At 28.2% G+C, this 26,831-nt stretch overlaps 4 protein-coding genes across 4 annotated transcripts; 1 reads left to right on the top strand and 3 right to left on the bottom strand.

Moving 5' to 3' along the window:
• The first annotated feature begins 4,215 nt into the window (after positions 1-4,215).
• LOC124909997 (cytochrome P450 704C1-like) lies at positions 4,216-6,133 on the top strand. The gene is made up of 3 exons (XM_047450623.1): positions 4,216-4,285; positions 5,293-5,776; positions 5,854-6,133. The coding sequence occupies exons 1-3, from the start codon at positions 4,216-4,218 to the stop codon at positions 6,131-6,133; spliced, it is 834 nt and encodes a 277-aa protein (XP_047306579.1).
• Positions 6,134-6,498: 365 nt separating this feature from the next.
• LOC124944591 lies at positions 6,499-8,449 on the bottom strand. Its single transcript, XM_047484891.1, has 3 exons — positions 7,907-8,449; positions 7,664-7,824; positions 6,499-6,789 (listed from the first exon to the last, which is right to left on the bottom strand). Exons 1-3 carry the CDS (start codon positions 8,388-8,390, stop codon positions 6,526-6,528), a joined length of 909 nt encoding a protein of 302 aa, XP_047340847.1. The 5' UTR covers positions 8,391-8,449; the 3' UTR covers positions 6,499-6,525.
• Positions 8,450-10,631: 2,182 nt separating this feature from the next.
• Positions 10,632-14,122, bottom strand: LOC124909996 (ultraviolet-B receptor UVR8-like). Its single transcript, XM_047450622.1, has 3 exons — positions 13,277-14,122; positions 13,086-13,196; positions 10,632-10,691 (listed from the first exon to the last, which is right to left on the bottom strand). Exons 1-3 carry the CDS (start codon positions 14,120-14,122, stop codon positions 10,632-10,634), a joined length of 1,017 nt encoding a protein of 338 aa, XP_047306578.1.
• A 10,594-nt stretch (positions 14,123-24,716) lies between these two features.
• LOC124945301 (serine/threonine-protein kinase-like protein At3g51990) lies at positions 24,717-26,436 on the bottom strand. The gene has a single exon (XM_047485707.1). It carries the CDS (start codon positions 26,186-26,188, stop codon positions 24,839-24,841), a length of 1,350 nt encoding a protein of 449 aa, XP_047341663.1. The 5' UTR covers positions 26,189-26,436; the 3' UTR covers positions 24,717-24,838.
• Between the last annotated feature and the right edge of the window lie 395 nt (positions 26,437-26,831).

Raw genomic sequence — 26,831 nt, 5'->3', positions numbered from 1 at the left:
AAATAATATTATTCAAATTTAATAATTTTGAATGGATTTAGTTTATAAAAATTAAAACATATATTTTAAATTTATCAAATATTTAAAGTTACAAAAATTCTTTTTTTAGATTGAAATTTACTTAATTTATTTAAAATATACTTAAAGGAAAAAAGATTAAGACTGTATTTCATAACTTGACTTATAAATAAAATTATATATATATATATATATATATATATATATATATATATATATATATATATATATTGATGACTTATTTAAAATTAAGTATGTTTGATAACGATTATAATCACTTATTGTTATATACTTATAGACTTAGGTGAAAATATGTTAAAATTAATAAGTTAAAATATGAAACTTATGGTAAAAGTGAAAAAAAAAAAGTTAAATGCACTCCTTAAAAAAAAAAAAAATAATAATAATAAAAAAAAAATAAATAAATAAAATAAAAAAATAGGACGACTTATATATAAAATTCGAATTATTTTTCAATTTTTTTCTCATCACAAATAAAACAAAAATATTTTTTTATTTTATTTAATTATTTTTACGAGATTATTTTCAAATATCATAAAATAAAAATATAATTATTTTAAAACTAATTATAAAATAGAAAAACAAGATAAATAAATATAATATATATATATATATATATATATATATATATATTATCTTTAATGTTATATATAAAGCCATATTATTTTCTCCTTTTTTTCCCTTTTCATATTATATTACTGATTGATTGGGTGTATTGTAAATATAAGTCTAACCAAACTGTTGGAGTAACAAATTTTTATCTCAGTTTATCCAGGTGAGATATAATTTTTTTTATCGTGATTTATTTATTTATTTTTTAAAAGATTATTTTCAAACATTATAAAATAAAAATATTATTATATCTAAACTAATTATAAAATAAAAAATAATAATAATATATATATATATATATATATTTTTGTTAGTCTATTTTATTTATATATATTACTAGTGAATAAATTATAATTTAATATATTAGTGAACAAAATATAATATATTAATATATATACTTTAATATATTAAAATATAAATGTCATTATAAAAAATTTACCTACACCAATTTATTATTTTAAAATAATATTTTAAATTTTAAAATTCAATATAATCCAAAAGGAAAGAATAAAATCAAATTAGTATTAATTATAGTGATAATAAAATCTTAAATAAAAATTAATTCAAAATTCAAAAATAATTTGAGATAAAAATATTGTATTTCTTTTACCCAAATTAAATCCCAAAAGGGTTAAAATAAATTAATTATGATTTTAAACATAAATTATATATAATTTATTACTTAAAATAATTAAATATATACCCCTAAATACCTAAAAATAAAAAATATGGACATAATTTTTATTATGTTTTCAAAAATATTTTTGTATATTAATTTGGTGAAGGAAAATGAAAAAAAGAGTTAAAAATTTGATTTCAAATAAGTCTTATATTAAAAATAAAAACTACTCATCTAGTGTGGCCGAAACTAAGAAGATTGGTTACAGCAGGAATTCTATCCATCGGATCAACGGTGGATTTCCATCTAGCGCCTAGGAAGACTCCACGCCTACCGGTTGTAGCCAAGAACGCATGCACCTGGGCCACAACAGAACATGAGACGTTCGTTAGCCAGGACGCTAACGGAACGCCCTAGCGAACCGAAGGAACGCAACGGATCTCAAACGGCGCATTTCATTTAATGAAACGACGTCGTTTAGACCGTCTTCTTCGTTGAGACGAGACGAACATCGGAGATCAACGCCCGACGCCGACGACCTTCCAGAAACTGGATCTTCTTCCTTTCTCGTCTTTATCCTCTCAAACTTCACCAACATGCACGTCTCTCCCTCACACTCATTACCCCTAAAGATTGAAGTCAAACTCTATCATAGAACTAGGCTAGCGAAAAAATTAGTTTGAAAATCTGAATTTTTTAAATTTGATATTCTTGAGCTTTTAAACTGGAATTTTGATTCATTTAGTTGCCAAACATGTTTCCATTTTCTTCATTTTAAAACCCTAAATCAATTTATGTTCTTATTTCCATTATCTTCATTTCAAAACCCTAACTCTAAATCGATTTAACTTGTTCTTATTGTTCTTATTGGTTCATATTGATTAATATTTTGTTCATTTTATTGTTCATATTGGTTTTACTATTCGTTGTTCATATTGTCGATGATGATATTTGCAGATAATCTTTTTCGATGATCATATGGGTTCGGTTTTAGGGAAGATTCACTTTTCGCGTTACGCAAAGGCACATCACGTTACACAAAAGTACATCGCGTTAAGCGAAGGCACATCACGTTACGCGAAAGCCATCGCATTACGCGAAGTCCCATCGCATTACGCGAAGCGGCACGGTCGGCACGTCGCCACGCGAAGCGACACCGAGTTGTACTTAGATTTGTGTAAAACATCAAATTCGATTCCTATTATTTTTCAGCTGAATGAAGAATGTATAAAAAGATGATCTAATGGGTCTCTTTCATGTTTGTTATTGCATCATCGGGTAAAAAGAAAAATTCCCCTTCTCTGGGATGATGATGACAATTTGAAGATTTCTTCATTGAAGGGCGATTATTGAGAAACACATGGAGTAAAACAAGTGAAAGAAATCGAGAAATTATTCATAAGAGGAAGGATGGTCTGTCTCCTGTTATGCTATCCAGCTAGCCCTAACCATTCTTGTCACATTAACCGGGCTTAGTGTTTTTAGGTTCGACAAGTTTTTTTTGTTCTTTCTATTTGCGCTTGTAATGTTTTTAAATTTATAGTAGTTGTGAACCAAACCACATTCGAAACAGAGATGGATCATTTTGGATTTGACATAGTGAGGTTTGAATGTTTTCCTTTTCAATTCATGTCATTTTTGTTCTTTTGAAAATGATCAGAAGACTTCAACTCATAACTTTTTGATCGTGTAACTCCTGACTTTCTATTCATGTAACTCTTGACATATCTTCTTATTTGTAACTTGTAATAATAATTCCATGACTTTCTGTTCTGTTTAACTCATGACAAATTTGTATTTATTTGGTTAAATTTTCAAAGAAGATTCAATTTTGTTGCTGACTATTATTGTAATATTGAATTTTTTGTTGTATTTTTTTAGTTATGGTTTTAAAATAAAATCAATTTCAACGTTAATTATCTTTATTTATCTTTTGGCTTCTTCTTTCAAGATAAAAGAAATTCTTTAACAATGTTAAGATAAGATAAGAAAGACAAATATGACTGAATATGAGCAGGTGACTGGTTTTTAAACAAACAAAACAAAGAAAACCATTCTTCATTCAGCTTAAAACAATAGAAATCGAATTTGATGTTTTACACAAATCTAAGTACAACTCTATGCCTTCGCGTGACGACTGTGCCGCTTCGCGTGCCGACCATGCCATTTCGCGTGCCGATCGTGCCGTTTCACGTTGCGACCGTGCTGCTTCGCGTAACGCGATGAGACTTCGAGTAACGCGACAGACCTTCCTCATGTGTTGCCTTATGTACGTATATGTTGAGAAGAACATGGGCATTGAAAAAATTTGATATATTCCATTCTATATTAAAACAATTGAACAGTGAATTATTCAATAGAATGTTTGATTTATTGATATGTTGTTTTGTGATTGAAATGGTCATCTTTAGTCTTTGTCGGATGATTGAAATTGAAGAAAAGAAAACATAAAGGAAAGCAACCTAACCAAACATAACCCCATATTGGGTAAATAGATATCCATTGGCATGGATAGAAGAACCCTTATAAAAGCAAGTTCTTCTTCAATGTTTCTTTTTTCTTCTTTGGCCAATACCCCCTTCTTCACTTTCTCTAACTTTTTTGCACCTTAACATCCAAGCCAACTCTTGTCCATTTACCCAAAACATACACTCACATATTGTCTTATGGTCCCGAGAAGATGAGATTTTGTTTTTACGTAACTTATTTCAGATTTGTATATAAAATAATCGTTTAAGCAACATACCAAATGAGGATAAATAACCACCCAATGAATTCTAGTTATCATTATAAACTTAAAAAACAACATGCAAAAACATAATTTGAAGTGTATAAGAAGTGAAACATGAACATAAATCGATTTAGGGTTAGGGTTAGGGTTTGAAATGAAGATCATGGAAATAAGAACATAAATCTGTATGATGAGCATAAATCGATTTAGGGTTATGGTTTATTATCTGTATGATGTGTTCGGCCGCCGCCGCCGTAACAGTCGCCGTGAAAGAGAGAATAAGAGTAAGGAGAGAAGAGAGAGAAAGGAAATGAAAATTTTGAGTATTTATACAAAATCCAAATTCATCTCGCAAAACGCGAAGTCCTTCGCATGACGCGAAGAGGGTATTTTCGTCCAAAAAAAATAAAGTGGTCACCATATCAATTTAAATTATCGGGTGACCACGGATGCAAATACTTCAATCTTTAGGGTCATTTCGTCAAATTTCTCGTTAATATATATATATATATATATATATTTGTATGACCATTGTCAGCACAAAATTGGACCCAATTGTCATGTGTTTATTTTGTTCACAGTGTATTTATTTATTTTAAAAATATTTTTGAATAATTATGTTTTGAAAGGTTTATAAAACTTTAATTTGAATATTTAATTATTTATAAACAGATGTAAATTTACATACTCTTAAAAACAAGCATTAAAATCCGGTATCCTACTACTTAAGTAAGATTAAAAAAAATATATATGCCAGAGTCACTTAGTTGCATTCTAATCAGGTCAGGTACCCCTAAATCAAATATATTGGAATTTTTTTTTTTTTAATTAAAAATTAAATATACAGTTATGGGTTTGGATGACCGGCTTATTATTCTTAATTAAATTATAACCAAACAGTTGTCATCCAATTCAAAAAATTCCTAAGTAGTTATATTCAATTTATTCTTAAGTTATATGTTATATTGATATTTATCTGTTTTTTACAATTTTAACCATTATTATCAGTTCCAGCTTACCAAACAATACAAATCAATTTCACATATGAAAAAAAAAAAAAAAAAGCAAAGTGAATTACACGTTATCCTGATGATGAGATTTATGGTAGAGAGTGATATTTAATATGACATAGACTATGTTTTGTCTAAATGGAAATTCTATAATACTATCGAAATGTATTTTTGTTTATATCTAACTTTGTTTGTATTACTTGTCTTCTGCAACTACAAAGATGTTTACATTAAATAGAGAATAAGCAAATGAAAAAACTCTGTATTATTCTCAACATAAGCCAGCCAGCCAGCCGATGGATTTCCTGAATCCAATTCTGATCATAATATCAACAATCCTACTGCTATCATCCTTATCCTTATATCATCTCTTCTAATAAAAGTCTTCATCGGCAAATCAATCAGAAATCCTAAATACCCTCCTGTAATCGGTACAGTATTCCATCAGCTCCTTTACTTCAAGAATCTATATGATCGCCAAACAGAGGATGCCCGGAAGTATGCTACTTTCAGACTGTTATCTACCGGCGAAAGTGATCCAAGAAACGTCCAACACATACTCAAAACCAACTTCGCTAATTACTCCAAAGGCCAGTACAATCAAGAGATAACCAAGGATTTATTCGGAGAAGGTATCTTCGCAGTTGATGGAGACAAGTGGCGTCAACAGAGGAAGCTTGCCAGCTTCGAATCAGAAGAAACGGCTCCAAACTTGTTGCAATTCTTGATCGGCTCTCTGTGGAAAACAAGCTCTTTCATATGCAGGTAAGGAACCACCATACAGTTTGTTATGAAACTTTGAATGACTGTAACAAATGAGTGCAGGGTCTGCTTATGTGAAGCACGTTGGATTCGATATTCAAAGTGGGATTTAGTGTAGAGTTGAATTGTATGGAGGGAACAAGCAAAGAAGGGAGTACATTCATGAAAGCGTTTGATGATGTTAATGAATTAACTTATTGGCGTTATGTTGATCCATTTCGGAAACTTAAAAGGTTTTTCAACATTTCCTCAGAAGCATCACTCAAGAAAAAAGTCAAAGTCATCAATGATTTTGTGAACAATCTCATCACTACAAAGAGGAAACATCAACAAAATGATAATCCAGCAGTTAGTTCTTGACAAACTTTTCATCTTTCATTTCATTCCATTCTTGAAAAAAATGTTAAACTTTACTACTGATCTTTGGTGGGTACAAGGTTAAAGAGGATATGCTATCGAGATTTCTGGATGCGGGCAAGAGAGGAACCTGAGGAGATGAATGATCGATACTTAAGTGACATAATTCTCAACTTCATGATTGTTGGCAAGGATACATCAGCAAATACTCTGTCATGGTTCTTCTACCTTCTATGCAAGAATCCACAAACACAAGACAAAATCCAACAAGATAGTAGATAGACATGAAGTAGTAGGCTGCTATTATTTATAAATGTGGGTATTGTTTAAGTCATGAACATTTTCAACAGCAATATGAAAAAACAGAGTAATGTGTTCATCGGGGAGGGGGGTGTCTACGGAAACAGAGAACTGAAGATCGATTTCGAGAGATCATGATCGGTCAGCACTAAAATTAAGTCCAAGTATTCTAGTCTCTCTCTCGGACTTAGGCCCTGCAGGAAAAATATAAAATAGTTTGAATGGGTTTGGACCATTATCTTCAGACACTCTTCCACTGTCAGGACCCTTTGATGATTCTTCTTGCACGTTATCTCAGCAGATTCCATCAAAACATTTAACACCTTTTCTTCCTCTAGAAAATGTTCCTCCAATGAGTTCTGCAAGTCAAAATATGTTTTTCTTAGACTTAGAAATTATACACACTGATACAATTTCTAGCTTCTACAATTAAACAAACTGGTATATGTCAATTATTGATGAACCATCTAAAACAGTCAGCCCAACAACCAACAACTAAAAGAAACAGAAGACTAAATAGTAACTAGTGACTGTGAAATATATGAAGATGGAGAAGAGATTGTTATGTATTCTCACATAGAATAGAAGCAACTTATAATTCAAAATGGATGTAGAAATATCTTCCATAGAAAAAAATGATACTTGGACACTAATGGTTCTGCCTTGAGGAGCTAAAAGCATTGAAGTTAAATAGATTTTTAAGACAAAGCTCAATGAGTGTGGTGATATTGACAAGTTAAATGCCAGACTTCTCAATAATATGGAATTGATTATACAGAGGTATTTGCCTCTGTTGCAAGATGGAATACAATTAGGATGGTAATAGCAATGGCAGCTCAAAATAGTATCATTCAAATGGATGTGAAAAACGGTTTTCTGAATGGTAGTTTAAATGACGAAGTATACGTTTAGCAGCCCAAAAGATTCAGTATTAGTGGTTATGGTTAAACTTTTATTTCGGTTTGATTATTTATTTGTTTTATGGCTATTTATAGCTGATTCATCTAGAATAGTGACTTTTCATTTGATTTGTTCTGATTTCATATCTAACATTTATCCTATGTGTGACTAGAGATTTATTCTGATTTCATATCAAACATCTATCCTATGACTAGAGATTTATTCTGATTTCATATCTAACATCTATTCTATGACCAGAGATACCTGTAATAATGGAAAACAAAACAAAACAAAAAAAAACAGAACAGCCTGATCAATTAAATCTATGGATACCTGAAGTGTCTGGAGTCTAGAAAAAATCCCAACAAGTTTTTGTACATAAGTGGTCGAGCCGAGAATCATGGATTGAAGAGAGTCTATGTCTGTATCAATCCCATAGTGTAGAGGCACATGAGACAGATGCTGTTGCATTAACAATTCAGGAAGCTCAAGCTCTGTTGGAAATAAAAAAAAAAGGGTTAGAGACATATTATTTATTGGGTTTTCTTAATAATGGTAAAAAAAAGGATGCCTTACCTTCATCGGAGGAACGCAGAAATGGAAAGATGATGGAATCTTCAATGGTGGCATGCTCCTGGAGTATCTGTATTAGTGATTTAAATGACAAACACAGTTTTGTAACTTTCAAAGAGAGAATTGCCTTCCTCCTCTGTCGGTGGTCACCTACATGCATCAGCAGCTCGCATGTGCAGGTAATGATGGATTGCAAATGGAATTGAATGCTAGTATGATGCATTGAAGTTATTTTAAAAATCAACTTCCATTCACCTTCTTTGCGATCGTAAAGTTGGCTTCTAGGCAGCAGCTCCGGGAGAGGAAACTTACCCTCAACGTAGGCTAAGACTTCCTCCAGATTTCCTCCAATTAAATCTTCCCCTGTCATGATGCAGGGTGTCGGGATCTTATATGTGGGATGAAAATTTACTTGAATCGTTTTCAAACTCAGAAAATATCTAATGTAGTAAACATTGTTATCGGAAGGATGCCCCCAAACATGCATTGTGGTGGTTGGAGTTGGATTATACCGAATCCTTGAAATTAAACTCCCAATCCCCCAAATCCTAGACCATACATTCCCCATTAACAAACAAACCCTAGTTCCCGGGAACAAAAGAAGACAGAAGCTGTTTATTCTCTTTTTCGCTTTTTCACCAGGAAGAAGAAGAAGAAGTATGTTTTCGCGCTTGAAGAAGAACAACCTTTTCCGGTCCGGTTTTGTTTTAGTTTTATTTATATAATAATAATATTTTAAATTCCGCATCAGTGTAATGAAGTCAACAGCAAATCACTAACATGTTTATAGGTAGTAAGTTACTGGGGTTAATTTGATAACACAATTTTTCAGTACTTAATCTAACTTCATACTTAACATCACTTAATTAGTTAAACTCAGCTCAAATTAAACTATAAATTCTGGTTTAATTCGTAAGCTACTTTCCCGACATTCCATAATTTATTTAAGTATTTTTATCCGACATTTGTTTTTTCATATACTTGAACTCATTCATCACTTAATTTTCAGATTTATCGTACGCATGTAAAATTCAAAAAACTATTTAATAAGTATACTCCCTAGTTCATGTCCATGTCCATGTCTTCGTTCTAATTTGTTTACTTAGTACACATGTGTTTTTTTTTTAAAAAAAAAATAGGTCAACTTTTCGTTAAAGATGGATACATCTTCACATAATAATAATAATAATAATAATAATAATAATAATAATAATAATAATAATAATAGTTCACATAATAATAATAGTGTCTATTGTCAAATTACACACAAAGATAGTCAGTCATCTTGTTGTCAAGGAAATAACATATGAATAAACTATGTTTGAACATATAAAATTAATCTAGATCTATACATGGCAAGAAAATTAATATAATTAATTTGGTAAGTATAACTTTTATAAGGATCATTTTTTTACTTATTATCATTTTCTTAATTAATTTTATAAATTTTTAAGTAATAAAATATTTAATTATATAATTACTATTTTTTAACTTAAAACTTTTAAAATTAATTAACGCGATTTGAAGTAAGTGGCAATTCGAATAATTTTAATATATTAAATACAAAATATATATTTTTTTTATCTAAAATCAATCCAAGTAATAGACATTGAAATCGGTATACATTTGATTTGGTCATGGAAAGGATACATACATTATAATAAAAAAAAAAAAAAAAATACCCACAAACCCCCAAAAAAAAAAAAAAAAAAAAAAAAAAAAAAATAGAAAATTGTATTGGGAATAGATTCTAATATTAAAACATTAATTTCTTCCCCAGGAAAAGAAAGAAACCCAACTAAACAAACAATATCACCTATATATTTGTGTAGTCTTGTTTGTGTTTTTGTTTGAATTCGAGTTCAAGACCGAAACTTCTTGTTCTTCCTCGCCTTCAGCTTAACATACTTTTCAATCGTCTTCTGCCTATGTTTCCTTCTCATTCTTTTTTCTAACTTATCCCTACTCTGTTTCCTTCTCTTCTCTTCTCTTCTCTTCTCTTCTCTTCTCTTCTCTTCTCTTCTCTTCTCTTCTCTTCTCTTCTCTTCTCTTTCTCTACATTCTCCACCAGATTCCTTTCCTTTCCTTTTCATACATTCCCTGCCAAAAAACCTCACCTGCCGAGATGGCCATAGCCACCTTCTAGAAGAATTGAAGGCCCTTCTGAATCCGCTTGTTCGGCTAGATCCTCATCCATGCCGGCCCTTGAGTGTTGCGTACGAGAACCACTTCACCCACATCTGACCCCTCCGGTTCTTAAGTGCGTGTTGTTCTTGCATCATACCTGTTTTCGGATTCACATACACCATTCGCCTCGCACTATGATATGCCCACACATTCACAACTAGCTCTGTAAAAATAATAACTAACGGTTTATTTTTGGATAGCTGAAAAAAAAAAATGGAGCTTGCTGAATTGGTTTGCTCGGCTGTCTAAATTGGATAGCTAAAAGAAATTAAGCTTGCTGAATTGGGCTTGCTGAAGAAAATGGCTGCATGATCGTAGCTTAATGTTTCATCGACTTGTTTTGTCAAGGTGAAACTTTGTTTCTCTACTACGTTTCTCCTTGAGGGGAGGATGTAAAAATAATAACTAACGGTTTATTAAACCGTTAATTAGTTAGTAACTGATTCGTTAGTTTGATTAATTAGTTAGTATTGAACTCTTATATAAGGGAGATATGTAATTGTTTGAATAATTTTTTTTTCGATAATATAAGATTACATTTCTACTTCTCCTTCTTCAAGATTTTAACAAGCTCCATCATCCGCGAGTAGCAATGCTTATCCTGCGATGAACACCAAGAGATCCTTACTAGGATGAAGTGCATTCGTGATGAGGCAAAGTCTTTTTTTATTTATTTATTTTTTTTCCTTGTTTGTTTGTTCATATTTTTTTAATTAGCATATCCATCCCAACGACAACTGCATCAATAACTAACAGAAGTCTCAAACAGCAAGAAGAGTGCTGAATTACCAAAAAGAGGACAACAAGTCAACAACTAATGATATTAATTAAGGACTATAACGATTTTTCAGGAATTTATTAAAACTGGTCCTTGTGTGAAGAAAACATGCTTTGTGAATTCCAATATCTAAATGTGAATACTGGGCTCCAAAAGGCTGTGCATGAAGATTGACGTAAATACAAAGAGCCTGAGCCATTTTAGAGAGCTGGTTGTGCTCACTGCAGGTGGTGTCCAGATATCATCGTGATTAAAAGAAGCGAAGTTCGTATGTTCCATATATTAAATATTTTGAGAAAAGTGACTTATAGAAGTCCTTTCATTAAACATATATATGTTCCATATTAGAGACCATATCAAATTATTCTCCATTTTATTGCGAAGTTTCGTCTTCACCTTTTGATCGTATTCACGACCAATTATTTGACACAACTCAACAAGTGTGAAAACCTTCAATTTCAGCATCATATCAAATTTATAACGTGGAAACAATTTTGTCGTTTAATGATCTTCGTTGTTAGAAAACAAAATTAGAAAAGTTTCACTATATTGATTTTGAATTTTAGAGACCATTGACGCAGAATTTTCACTAGTTTGACAATCTCTCTTTTAAAAATAGAAGATATTAATGTTTTTCATTTATTTGTAATAGATTGATGTTTTATTTTATATTTATCTATACATAATTTATCATAAAATGTTATTTTCATAAATAATTGAAAGTTTAACTCTCAAACTATGTTTATATTAATTTTAAGATAAACTCAACTATTCAAATTAAATAAGTATTTTATCGAATAATTAGAATGTAAAAATTAAAAAATTAAAGAAAAATAAAAGTAAATATTTTCATCCAACAATTAGAGTGCAATGAAAATTTTTAAAATAACTCAATAATACTAACGATAACGATAAGTGGCTGGTTGTATATTAATCAAATATGCATAAAATTAATTATAAATATCATATAAATAATTAAGTCGATAATGGTAGTAAGTAAAATGTTAAATTAGGGAAGAGAATTAAAAAATAAAAATAAATTAGTAGAAAATTTTATGTCTTTGAAAATTAATATGAAATGTAAATAATTAATAAAATGAGAATGATTGAAATAAAATAATATTGATGGAAATAATTAGTGAATTGGGAATGAATTAGTGAAATATGCTTGGTTGGAAATAATGCAAACTATGGAAATAAGTTATATAAGATTTAAGGTATTAGAATTAAAATCAAAAGATTTTGTTGGTTAGAAATTATATCTATGGAAAGATAGATATATAATATAATTTTTTATTTGGGGTGGGCTTAAGCACACCTCAGCTCACATGTACGAATGTCCCTGTGCGAAGGGGCACGATCGTCCCGCAAAAGACACAATCATCATGCGAAGGGGAAAGATCGTCTTCCGAAGGCACGATCGTCACGCGAAGAGGCACGATCGTCACGCGAAGAGGCACGATCGTCACGCGAAAGGCACGATCGTCGCGAGACAATCGTACCCTTCGCAAGACGATCGTGCCCACCGCGAGAAAGGACCGCCCAACGCGAGAAAGGATCGATCAACGAGAGAAGGGACGGCCCTTCGCGAGAACGATATCAAACAACGAATCAGAGCATCATCATCGACAAGATTAACAATATTAACAAACTCATCTGCATGCATTTAAATAAACAATAAAACAACAAACAAATCGAGGAATAAGAGTACTAGTTTCCACAGTGCTCGTGCTCGCCGTGCTCATGGTTGTGTCCGTCGAAGATCGCCGCCGTTTAGAGAGGAGGAGAAGAGCGGGAAGAGAGAGAAGGAGGAGAAGAAAAATGTTTGGTTTAAAATTTTTCATTCCGGTAAAGAAAGTTGTGTGAAGGAAGAGAACCATCTAGTAATACTGCTGTGTCTGAACTCCGCGTGATAGGTAGATCCGAATCCGAAAAGTCGACCACGGTTGGTGGTCACTAAGACGGTGTGATGGAAGCCTATGGTAACTTGACAAAAGTGTTCATCCAATTTTAAGCTGTCTTTTTCGAGAATCAACACAGAACCCTCTATTGGAAATCCAGAACCATACACGTAAAAGGTGCGGCGGTCGTTCATTAAAATAATCGTATTAAACTGAAAAGCGTTTACCTGTATATAATGTGTATATATATATATATATATATTAAATTAATGTTGAAGAAATTGATTGCAAATTAATTAATTAATTAATTAATTACCTGTATAGCAATCTGACTCTTGAGGTGGTTCACTAAATGTGGTGTGCTAAGATGGTTTATATAACCTCCATTACACAACTGCCCTGTTACACCTCTCCCCCAAGTATAAACCTTAAATAAATAATATAGTCAAAGGTTAATAGAATTTATAATATTAATTTGTTAAAAAAACTTAATTAATAATTAAGTACCAATCCACTAGAATCGAGAGCTACAACATGACTAAGTCCTGCAGAGACTCTAAGAATGTGAATGTCCCTTCTTTTAAAGAAGTCAACCAGACGAGGGCGTAGCTCATTCTGCTCAACTCCGTGACCCAAACACCCATCGTCCTCGCCCGAGCCGAATGAATACAAGTTGCCATCGCTAGTTACAGCTAATGTGAAAGTTAGACCAGCTGAAACTTGAACTACTACACAATCTACTAGCGATTCTACTATGGTAGGTGTCGGTCTATCCACGCTATCACCATGACCAAGCTGACTGTGATTGTTTCTCCCACAAGTATATACTCGTCCATCTCTTGTAAGAAACACAGTGAATTTATAACCGACTACAACTTGTTTGCAAGGGATTCCCTTCAATGCGCCTTCCACAAGCCGAGGTCTAAGGATGCGATTGTCAATGTCACCACCGCCACCGCCACCGCCATCCCCACAGCAACCCGACGAATTGTTACCACATGTAAAAACCTCTCCTGATTGCGTAATAAAAGCAGCATGACGGTACAGGGCAGAGACGTCATAGACTAGTATATTATCCACATGACATGATGATGATGATGATAAAAGCTTGTCAAAGTTAATCCGAGTAAACGAGTCAACCCGTCCATACTTGACATACTTATCCAATAAAAGGCCACACAAAGAATGAGTACCCGAAATGTACACCGAATAATCCTTCAACACAATTGTAAAAAGAATTCCTGCTATCACCTTTATATAATTACCTGATCTTAATTTACTCTGAACAATATCTGAGGAGGATTCTTCAACAGAACGCAAGAAATTCAATGCTTGCTTCCAGTTGTTGCCCATCCTTCGCAAAAGATTTTTTTTTTGAGTTTCCTTCAGACATGAGTATATTGGATGAGATTCACATAGGCGAAACACTGCCAAATCAACTAAAGATCGGAACTTTATTAATAGTATTGGGTCATGAAGATATTCTTCTCTAATTCTACCGAATGTAGTGCAAGTTATCTCCAGACAAGCAAAATCAGACACGCTCAAGCAGTCGGATTTAAGGATACATAGGATCAAATCCGATGGTAGTTCCTCAATAATTGATACACTTGTAGATTGATCGTCCATTTAGTTACAGCAAAACCAGAAGAGGGTCAAGAGATAGAAAAGAACAAAAAAACAAAAAAAAATGTATGTGCATGCTCTTCTAGGTTTTATTAGCTATAATATAATATAATATACATATAAAAATAATATTAAAAGATTCTCTCATAATAAAATAAAATTATTTTATTCTAAAATAATATTACAAGATTCTCTCCAATAATATATATCCTTATTCTAACCGAGATAAAAATAGTAATTGAATTTTACTTTTTTGCTTTTTTTTTTTTTATTAACCTTTAGTCTTTTAAAAGTTTTTTTTTTTGACTAGTACTTGAGTTTCATAAAAATTGAATTTACTTAATATTTAAATTAAATTAAATAAAATTTTATTAAAAGATTCTCTCAAATAATATCTTTATTCTAACCGAAATAAAGATAGAAATTGAATTTTACTTTTTATTATTATTATTAATAATAATAAAAATAATATCAATATTAAACCTTATATACCTAAAATAAAGATGGCATACCTAAAATAAACTACAATAATATAATTACAAAGATGGTATATTATGCTTAAATATTGACATGCATGACAAAAGATATATTAGATATTCTCAACCATATTGTGAAGATTAATTTAGTGTTTATAAGATTTTCATGTTATGCTTGGTTATTATATTTATAAATTGTCAATATATATATACATATATATATAGGTTTGTGAAATAGTAAAGAATTTATCTGGTTTAAATAATGAACCAACATAATTGAAAAGCATTAATCTCTTCATTTTCATGAAGATATAAATAAAATATTATTTATGTATAAATATTTTAGATAAAAATAATATTATTCAAATTTAATAATTTTGAATGAATTTAGTTTATAAAAATCAAAACATATATTTTAAATTTATTAAATATTTAAAGTTACAAAAATTCTTTTTTTAGATTGAAATTTACTTAATTTATTTAAAATATACTTAAAGGAAAAAAAGATTAAGACTGTATTTCATAACTTGACTTATAACTAAATTATATATATATATATATATATATATATTTTAATGAAACGACGTCGTTTAAACCGTCTTCTTCGTTGAGACGAGACGAACATCGGAGATCAACGCCCGACGCCGACGACCTTCCAGAAACTGGATCTTCTTCCTTTCTCGTCTTTATCCTCTCAAACTTCACCAACATGCACGTCTCTCCCTCACCATCATTACCCCTAAAGATTGAAGTCAAACTCTATCATAGAACTAGGCTAGCGAAAAAAATAGTTTGAAAATCTGAATTTTTTAAATTTGATATTCTTGAGCTTTTAAACTGAAATTTTGATTCATTTAGTTGCCAAACATGTTTCCATTTTCTTCATTTCAAAACCCTAAATCAATTTATGTTCTTATTTCCATTATCTTCATTTCAAAACCCTAACCCTAAATCGATTTAACTTGTTCTTATTGTTCTTATTGGTTCATATTGATTAATATTTTGTTCATTTTATTGTTCATATTGGTTTTACTATTCGTTGTTCATATTGTCGATGATGATATTTGCAGATAATCTCTTTCGATGATCATATGGGTTCGGTTTTAGGGAAGATTCACTTTTCGCGTTACGCAAAGGCACATCACGTTACACAAAAGTACATCGCGTTAAGCGAAGGCACATCACGTTACGCGAAAGCCATCGCATTACGCGAAGTCCCATCGCGTTACGCGAAGCGGCACGGTCGGCACGTCGACACGCGAAGCGACACCGAGTTGTACTTAGATTTGTGTAAAACATCAAATTCGATTCCTATTGTTTTTCAGCTGAATGAAGAATGTATAAAAAGATGATCTAATGGGTCTCTTTTATGTTTGTTATTGCATCATCGGGTAAAAAGAAAAATTCCCCTTCTCTGGGATGATGATGACAATTTGAAGATTTCTTCAATAGCCTACATGTCCAGTTAATGATGAATTGTAAAAGGCATGTAATACTCATATGTTGCACTACAGTTAGTTTCAAAATCAACTGTCATTCTCCTTCGTTGCGATCGCAAGGTAGGATTCTAGGCAGTAGCTCCGGGAGCGGAAACCTACCCTCAATGTAGGCTAAAATTTCATCGAGAGAACCTCCGTGAATCCAGATTTTTTTTACACTATGCTGAAAAAAGTTATAAATATTACACTAATACGAGTAATAAATGAACATATTAATCAAACAGTTTCAAAAATACCCTTACTAAAATAAAATAAATATACGAAACTTAATAAAATATAAGAATACTCAATTAAAAAAATATTAAATAAACGTGAGAAGTTAAATTAATTAGGTTTTAAATAATAATAAACTAACTATATAAATAAAATAAAATAAAAAATACGAAATCTAATATAATGAAGTTTAGCCTAATTTTGTGAGAATGTAGAAAAAAATGTAAATAAGAACAAAAATAAAAAATTGTGATAAGTACACATATTATTAAGTGAATAAACATTTGAGATTACAATTATAGAATATTAATGCATATAAATCGTTTTAGAAAAATAAATAATATATTAAATTATTTATTTAAATATTGAACCAAATCAATATAACTGTTTTGACTTGTGTAATAATATTAATTGATATATTTTATTTTTTTTGAAATAGTTTAAAATTAATAAATATAAAAAACTATTTTACCTTTATATTTATATAAATTATTATTTTAATCTTTATATTTCACTTTTTTAAGTAATTTATATTATTAATATATTGTAATTAATAAAAAATAATATATAATTATTATATAATATATTTTTAAAATAAATAATACTATTATATAATTTACATAATTTTGTATATAATTCTTTATATTTTAATTTATATAAATAAATTTTATTTATATATTAAAAAATATTATTTATTTAAAATAAAATATTAATTATAATTATTTTAATAAAATTATATTTAAAATTAGAATAGAATTAATTTACAAATAAATTATATAGATATAAATTAAAATATAATAAATAAATTCCATTTTAATAAAAAGAAGGTGAGCCAGGGTTCAATCTCCTGTTTTGGCTTATGAGTTTCAACTACAAAATCAAGTGAACAAAGAACTATTTGTTAAATATATATAAAAAAATTTAAAATTTTTATCGTAGACACAGCCCAACCCAACCCAATGTAGCTCCGTCCGTGTGCCGAGATTGTATAAGTGGGATGGAAATTGACTTGGATGAATGTATGTTGTTGGAGTAGGATTATGCCAAAATTCTACAGTTACTTGGATGAATGTATGTCCAAGTAATGAAGAATTGTAAAAGGCATGTAATACTCATATGTTGCACTACAGTTAGTTTCAAAATCAACTGTCATTCTCTTTTGTTACGATCGCAAGGTAGGATTCTAGGCAGTAGTTCCGGGAGCGGAAACTTACCCTCAATGTAGGCTAAAATTTTATCGAGAGAACCTCCGTGTAAACAATGGCGAATCCAGATTTTTTTTACACTATGCTGAAAAAAGTTATAGATATTACACTAATACGAGTAATAAATGAACATATTAATCAAACAGTTTCAAAAATACCCTTACTAAATAAAATAAATATACGAAACTTAATAAAATATAATAATACTCAATTAAAAAAATATTAAATAAACGTGAGAAGTTAAATTAATTAGGTTTTAAATAATAATAAACTAATTATATAAATAAAATTAAATTAAAAATACGAAAATCTAATTTAATGAAGTTTAGCCTAATTTTGTGAGAATGTGGAAAAAAATGTAAATAAGAACAAAAAATAAAAAATTGTGATATGTACACACATATTATCAAGTGAATAAACATTTGAGATTACAATTATAGAATATTAATGAATATAAATCGTTTTAGAAAAATAAATAATATATTAAATTATTTATTTAAATATTGAACCAAATCAATATAATTAAGAAATATATTTTATATATTAATTGATATATTTTATTTTTTTTAAATAGTTTAAAATTAAGAAATATAAAAAACTATTTTACCTTTATATTTATATAAATTATTATTTTAATCTTTATATTTCACCTTTTTAAGAAATTTATATTATTAATATATTGTAATTAATAAAAAATAATATATAATTATTATATAAATATATTTTTAAAATAAATAATACTATTATATAATTTACATAATTTTGTATATAATTCTTTATATTTTAATTTATATAAATAAATTTTATTTATATATTAAAAAATATTATTTATTTAAAATAAAATATTAATTATAATTATTTTAGTAAAATTATATTTAAAATTAGAATAGAATTAATTTACAAATAAATTATATAGATATAAATTAAAATATAATAAATAAATTCAATTTTAATAAAAAGAAGGTGAGCCAGGGTTCAATCTCCTGATTTCGCTTATGAGTTTCAACTACAAAATCAAGTGGACAAAGAACTATTTGTTAAATATATATAAAAAAATTTAAAATTTTTATCCTAGATACAGCCCAACCCATTGTAGCTCCGTCCTTCAGTGTGCCGAGATTGTATAAGTGGGATGGAAATTGACTTGGATGAATGTATGTTGTTGGAGTAGGATTATGCCAAACTCTTAACCATAAATTTATGTCCACGATTTTGTTTTTGTTTTATTTATATAATAATAATATTTTAAATTTTTTTGGTAAGTTTTTGTTGTATCTTAGATATTTTTTAAAACAAATTATTAAAAATAACTATAAATAAGAGATAATTTTTTAAATATTTTAGGAATAGCCATTTTCGGAAAACATTTTTTATTTTTATCTTTAATATAAATTCAGAAACTAAACTTAATACAAATAAACGTATCTTAAAAATTGTATCTTTATTTAAAATTAGAACCAAAAAAATATTTTAAAAAAATTATAAATATACATCTAAGATATATTTTAAACAAGCAAAGTAATTGTGCTTGTGTTTTTTTCTATCTCGTGTTTTAAGTAGGGATTGAGCATTTAATTTTTTTTATTGTTATATTTATATTTATATTTATATTTATATTTATATTTATATTTATATTTATATTTATATTTATATTTATATTTATATTTATATTTATATTTATATTTATATTTATATTTATATTTATATTTATATTTATATTTATATTTATATTTATATTTATATTTATTATATTATATTATTATTTGTTATTATTCATTATTATTATATTATATTATATTTATTATTATTCTAATATAATATATTTATTATTATTATTGTTATATTATATTTATATTTATTGTTATTTTATTATTATATATTTATTATTAATATTATTATAATATTATATTTATTACATTTATTGTTATTTTAATATATACATAATTATTTATTAATATTATTTTTTACTGAAAATTGTCCAATTAAATTTAAAATATCAGACTTTTCAACGAAAATGCAAAACAAATATTTTGTTTTATGAATTCATTAATTTATATTTATTACTTCTATCTAAAAAGTTACTGAAAATTATAAAATATATATTATATATATATATTTAAAATTTTATAATATTTTAGGTGTATTTTACGAGGGATTCAGTGATCGATTGATTTAAATTTTAAATATAAACTAAATTATTTATATTTTTATATATTTTTTAAATTATTATTTTTATAAATTTAATTATTTATATTTTGATATATAATTTAAATTCAATTATTTTTTTTATAAATTTGATTATTTATATTTTAATATATATATATTTCAATTATTATTTATATAGTGTAATAAATATTAAATAATTCTAATAAATAATTGATAAATACTAATAAATTTAAAATATTTTAACCATAACAATATAATAATTAAATATTCATAAAAGTTTTTAAATTTATCAATTATTTATTAAATATAATAACAAAATTACCATATTTTAATTATATGATAATTATATTTAATTAAAAATGTTATTATATTTAATAAATAATTGATAATTAAAAAAGTTTTTATGAATATTTAATTATTATATTGTTATGGTTAAAATATTTTAAATTTATTAGTATTTATCAATTATTTATTTGAATGTTAAAAAAAAATATTTATTAAAATAATAATTGAAATATATATATATTAAAATATAAATAATTAAATTTATAAAAAAAATTAAAATTTTTATCCTAGACACAGCCCAACTCATTGTAGCTCCGTCCTTCAGTGTGCCGAGATTGTATAAGTGGGATGGAAATTGACTTGGATGAATGTATGTTGTTGGAGTAGGATTATGCCAAACTCTTAACCATAAATTTATGTCCACGATTTTGTTTTTGTTTTATTTATATAATAATAATATTTTAAATTTTTTTGGTAAGTTTTTGTTGTATCTTAGATATTTTTTAAAACAAATTATTAAAAATAACTATAAATAAGATATAATTTTTTTTTTAATATTAAAAATTAAAAACGATAACTCAAACAAGTATGCAACCATTTATCTATTAACCAAGATTATTTAAATTTCATATATATATATAGTAATGAACCAAAAAATATATATTAAGGCATATTAATAGTATCTGTTAATGTGATAAAATGATATGTATGAATAAATAAACAAAATCTCAAAATCTAGTATAAATGAAAATGTTATCAAGCAAAAAATAAAAAAGATTTCGTGTTCATATCCCAGCCTGGGCCTCCATTTTCATCTTTAAACGAAGCCATTCCTAAAGATGTTACAAGCCACGACTAATCTAGATCTATAAATGGCAAAAAATAATTAATATAAATTATTATTTTCCTAATTAATTTTATAAATGGTTAAGTTATAAAATATTTAATTATATATATAAATATTTTCAAAAAACATTTTAGGAATAGCCATTTTCGGAAAACATTTTTTATTTTTATCTTTAATATAAATTCAAAAACTAAACTTAATACAAATAAAAGTCTCTTCGAAATTGTATCTCTATTTAAAATTAGAACCAAAAAAATATTTTAATTAAATTATAAATATACATCTAAGATATATTTTAAACAAGCAAAGTAATTGTGCTCGTGTTTTTTTCTATCTCGTGTTTTAAGTAGGGATTGAGCATTTAATTTTTTTTATTGTTATGATAATATTTATATTTATATTTATATTTATATTTATATTTATATTTATATTTATATTTATATTTATATTTATATTTATATATTTATATTTATATTTATATTTATATTTATATTTATATTTATATTTATATTTATATTTATATTTATATTTATATTTATATTTATATTTATATTTATATTTATATTTATATTTGTATTTATTATATTATATTATTATTTATTATTATTTATTATTATTATATTATATTATATTTATTATTATTCTAATATAATATATTTATTATTATTATTGTTATATTATATTTATATTTATTGTTATTTTATTATGATATATTTATTATTAATATTATTATAATATTATATTTATTACATTTATTGTTATTTTAATATATACATAATTATTTTTTAATATTATTTTTTACTGAAAATTGTCCAATTAAATTTAAAATATCAGACTTTTCAACGAAAATGCAAAACAAATATTTTGTTTTATGAATTCATTAATTTATATTTATTACTTCTATCTAAAAAGTTCCTGAAAATTAAAAAATATATATTATATATATATTTAAAATTTTATAATATTTTAGGTGTATTTTACGAGGGATTCAGTGTTCAGTCGTTTGATTTAAATTTTAAATATAAACTAAATTATTTATATTTTTATATATTTTTTAAATTATTATTTTTATAAATTTAATTATTTATATTTTGATATATAATTTAAATTCAATTATTTTTTTTATAAATTTGATTATTTATATTTTAATATATATATATATTTCAATTATTATTTATATAGTGTAATAAATATTAAATAATTCTAATAAATAATTGATAAATACTAATAAATTTAAAATATTTTAACCATAACAATATAATAATTAAATATTCATAAAAGTTTTTAAATTTATCAATTATTTATTAAATATAATAACAAAATTACCATATTTTAATTATATGATAATTATATTTAATTAAAAATGTTATTATATTTAATAAATAATTGATAATTAAAAATTTTTTATGAATATTTAATTATTATATTGTTATGGTTAAAATATTTTAAATTTATTAGTATTTATCAATTATTTATTTGAATGTTAAAGAAAATATTTATTATACTATATAAATAATAACTGAAATGTGAATATATATATATTAAAATATAAATAATCAAATATTAAAAAAATATTAAAAGGGATTGATGTGCCCTCCATAAGCCGAGGTATAAGGATGCGATTGTCAATGTCACTGTCGCCGCCATCCCCACCTATAATTGTATGCCCACAGCAACCCGACAAATTGTCACCACATGTAAAAAACCTCCCCTGATTGCGTAATAAAACCAGCATGATGGTACAGGGCAGAGACGTCATAGACTATATTATACACACATGATGATAAAAGCTTGTCAAAGTTAATCCGAGTAAACGAGTCAACCCGTCCATACTTTAAATAGTTCTCCAATAAAAGGTCACACAAAGAATGATTACCCGAAATGTACACAGAATAATCCTTCAACACAATTGTAAAAGTAATTCATGCTATCACCTTTATATAACCTGATCTTAATTTAGTACTACGATCATTTACACATGATCGCGTTAATTTTACTTGTCAGTAACTCCCGTGAGTAAGTTTATCAACTCTCACGTAAACATATATGTTGATAGTACTAAAATCATTTACACACGATCGCGCTAAACGTTACTTATTAGTAACTCTCATGAGAAATTTGTCAACTCTCACGCCAGCCTATTTGTTAATAGTACTATGATCATTTGCACATTATCACTTTAAATATTACTTATTAGTAATTTACATGAAAAAGTTTATTAGACTTTCATGCCCCATGTCTTGTCTATTGACATTAACTCTGATAATTTATATATGATGATCATCCCAACAAACATGAACTAAATACAATCAATCGATAGTTATATAAAATACATTTGACATTAATAGTTTGTTAATATTCACGTCTGTTAAAAAGTTGATTTCTCAACAATATCCATGGTCATCCCTGCACCATCATCTTATACACTTTGCGGATACTTTGTTAATATTTGTGAAGGGTCCAAAAATCAAGACCACCCTTGGTCCAAAATTAATCCTTGCTAGGATAATTATCAAAGAAAGATTCATAATCATATAGGAATGTTCAAAAAACTCGACAAATGTTATACACAACAACACGAAGATCACACCAGAATCTTCCCACTCCAAGTTCTATCTTTCCATTTCTCATATAGAAAAATATAAATTGGACAAAAAAAACTAGTGTTAGATGTCATACTCGAATCCACGTTTTTAAAACCAGTTTGTTATAATTAAATTCGGTTCGAGATGGCCACTCTGTAAACAATAAAATTTACCTATCAAATTTATAAATTTTAAAATAATTATTTTGAATAATTAAAATTAAGGCTAAAACATGATTAAATAATTAATGAGATTAATTATTGTAATAATTAAAATAGTGGCCAAGACAAATAAATAAAATAATTTAAGATAAATGTTATATTTATTTTATCTCAAATTAATTTTAAGGGGTCAAAAAAATTAAAATAAATAATTTTGGATAAATGTTGGTTCATTTTATCCCAAATAAATTATTTATTAAATCTCAAAAATATAAAAAAAAAAAATAATAATAAAATAAAATAAATAGATAAAAAAATATCATATTTATTAAAAATATTTCGTATATTTTATAACTTAAAAATGGAAACAAAATGAATAGAAAAAAAACAATATTTTATATGCATTTTACAATACTATGCGTTTAACCGTTTGTTTATAGTAGTTTAATTGGGCTTCGTTGGATGCAATCCTTCAAGCTCTTTGGGACCAAACATTGAACGATCCACGAAAACGAGTCAACATAGCACAAAGTCTCGTTTTCTGCATACCTTGCACAAAGTCTCGTTTTCTGCATACCTTCACTTCTTGGCCATCAACCTTGATTGTATTATTATGACAGATCCATCCCCTTCTTATTTCCTTAATTCATAATGGAAGTTCATATTTGCATTTTGTAAGGTATTCAATTCATGTTAAAATATAAGTACAAACATTTTTTTCTAAGTTTTATGTCAAATCTCTATTGTTTAATATATCGAATTTGATGTTTCTCTCTTGAGTGAATGTCCCTTTATATATTATAAACATTTTTTAGGATAGTTTAGGTGACAAGAATCTGACTTAAGACTTGGTTCAAAGATATGAAAAGATGAAACAGATTTAAAAATGCAAACAAGATGGACTTCTTACATTACATAATCAAGCTATCTCCATTCCTAAATGAGCACACAAGTGGTAAGTAAGGTAAAAATGAATCTTTAAAAATTTCAGGATTCATTCATTAATTCAATTCTCAACAACAATAGATTTGTTTCTCCTTAACTGTAAATCACGACCAAGAAATCTCGCACTTCCAAATCTCAAACTAGAAGTTTTCCTACTTGTGTTCAATTCGGATTCATGTTCTTCATCTACAGCCATCAGATCCTTCAAACCCAAACCCCTTCTTCCTCTTACGCCCAGATCAGAATAAACTCTACCCGAGTTTCGCAATGCCTTACTAGTCGATTTACCATCGTCATCTTCTCCTTCTTCAACCTTAGGCTGTTTATCATTATTCTTCAATTCAACCTGTTTTCCTATTGTATCAACCATCATACATGGTTTGGCAAAACCATTCCAGGAATGGAGAGGAACCAGTTTGCTTAACCCACTCAGCCTCTCCACTATCTCCTTCATTGATGGCCTTCTCTCCCTGCAAGATCTAACACAATGTGCAGCTAAAACTGCTAAATGTTTTCGAACTGCAGGATCCTTTGGAGGGTCTAATCTGGAATCGAAAATGGAGGAAATCTTTCCACCCTTCTTAATCAATGGAATTGCCCAATCCACTATTGATGGAGGTGAATACTCAATATCAATTGCTTTCCTACCACTGATAATCTCTAACAAAAGTATACCAAAACTAAATACATCTGTTTTTGTACTCAAATTATCAGGAGTTACATAATCAGGATCTAGGTATCCGATTGTTCCTGCAGGCGGAGTTGACCGGAGACGATAATCATCTGCACTGCATCTAAGAGCAAGTCCAAAATCTCCTAACCTGGCATTGAAGTTCCGATCGATCAATACGTTAGCAGACTTAATATCGCGATGAATCACCGGAGGATTTAGACAATGGAGGCTATCAATAGCCATGGCAGTCTGGAGAACGAGTTTGATTCTTCGTCCCCAGTTTGGAGGTCGCGAACTTGAATGCAGGACGTCGTAAAGAGTGCCATTACTCATGAATTCGACGACGAGTAAGCGGTCGGAAGAAGGATCAGCGGTGAATCCGACGAGATTCACGAGCCGAGGACTCCGGAGTTGAGATAGGATCTGAATCTCGTTATCAACTTCGTTAGAATTGGTTCTGGACGAGGAGTTGGCGTGGGCGGCGGCGCGGGATGAGGATGCGGATTTCTTGACTGCGACGAGACGACCGCTACGGAGAACCCCTTTATAGACGAAACCATGGCTGCCTTTGCCGAGGAGTTTTTGATCGGAGAAGCCATTGGTTGCTGCTTCAAGGTCGCTGTACTGAAACTGCTGGATCTCGATGGGTTTTTCTTTCTTAGATTGGTGATGGTGGTGGTTGTGGTGGGGATTTGAAACGGCGACCGATGCTTCAGCTTTACAGGATAGATAACCCATATCAAAGATTGTTCAATTGATAAAGGGAAGGTCAAAAGTTCATCTTTTTTGTCTTTTGAAGATCAATCAAATCAAAAGGCTTGAAAAGGGAATAAGCTTTTTGGTAGTGGAGGGGTTTCTTCTCCATATGTTATGGGTATGAATCGAAACTCCAATTCCAAATTCTATTGTTGACTTCTTCTGCATTTGCAGACTGCAGACCGAATAGAGAGAGAGAGAGTGTGCAGGAAGAACAGGAAGAAGAGGTAGGAGAGGGGAAATTGGACTAAATGACCCTGCAAATAGGCCTATTTGTATCCGTGGTAATTTTTAATATTTTTTATCTGATGACCACTTATTTTTTTTTTTGACTAATTTACCCTTTTCGCGAAACGCGAAGGGAGTTCGCGTTTCGCGAAGTGAAACAGTCTTGATATATATACTCAAATTTTTTCATTTCTCTCATTTTCTTTCTCTCTCATGCTTTCTTTCCTCCTGAGTTTGTCGCCGGCGGCGTAAACTCCGGCGACGGCCCTCAAGCATAAATCGACAAGATAAGCAACCTTAAACCCGAATCTATGTTTATATAACAGATTTATGTTCTCATTTCTATTTTTTAATGAAACCCTAACCCTAAATATGTTCTTTTTGGTGATATTGGTTA

This window comes from Impatiens glandulifera, chromosome 7 (assembly GCF_907164915.1).
Source record: "Impatiens glandulifera chromosome 7, dImpGla2.1, whole genome shotgun sequence".
In the NCBI taxonomy this organism is placed as follows: domain Eukaryota; kingdom Viridiplantae; phylum Streptophyta; class Magnoliopsida; order Ericales; family Balsaminaceae; genus Impatiens; species Impatiens glandulifera.
This window is presented reverse-complemented; position numbering and strand designations above follow the sequence as displayed.

Bases quoted from the DNA above. Each gene is read 5' to 3' on its own strand.
- LOC124909997 (XM_047450623.1), top strand. From the start codon at position 4,216: ATGGTTTATTATCTGTATGATGTGTTCGGCCGCCGCCGCCGTAACAGT. The intron at 4,286-5,292 runs GTAAGGAGAGAA...TCTCAACATAAG, and splicing joins CCGTGAAAGAGAGAATAAGA to CCAGCCAGCCAGCCGATGGA. The intron at 5,777-5,853 runs GTAAGGAACCAC...GCTTATGTGAAG, and splicing joins ACAAGCTCTTTCATATGCAG to CACGTTGGATTCGATATTCA.
- LOC124944591 (XM_047484891.1), bottom strand. From the start codon at position 8,390: ATGCATGTTTGGGGGCATCCTTCCGATAACAATGTTTACTACATTAGA. The intron at 7,825-7,906 runs GTAAGGCATCCT...TATTTCCAACAG, and splicing joins TCTGCGTTCCTCCGATGAAG to AGCTTGAGCTTCCTGAATTG. The intron at 6,790-7,663 runs GTATCCATAGAT...TTTGACTTGCAG, and splicing joins CTAGACTCCAGACACTTCAG to AACTCATTGGAGGAACATTT.
- LOC124909996 (XM_047450622.1), bottom strand. From the start codon at position 14,122: ATGGGCAACAACTGGAAGCAAGCATTGAATTTCTTGCGTTCTGTTGAA. The intron at 13,197-13,276 runs GTACTTAATTAT...TATTTATTTAAG, and splicing joins CTCTCGATTCTAGTGGATTG to GTTTATACTTGGGGGAGAGG. The intron at 10,692-13,085 runs GTAATTAATTAA...TGTTCATCGCAG, and splicing joins AGAGTCAGATTGCTATACAG to GATAAGCATTGCTACTCGCG.
- LOC124945301 (XM_047485707.1), bottom strand. From the start codon at position 26,188: ATGGGTTATCTATCCTGTAAAGCTGAAGCATCGGTCGCCGTTTCAAAT.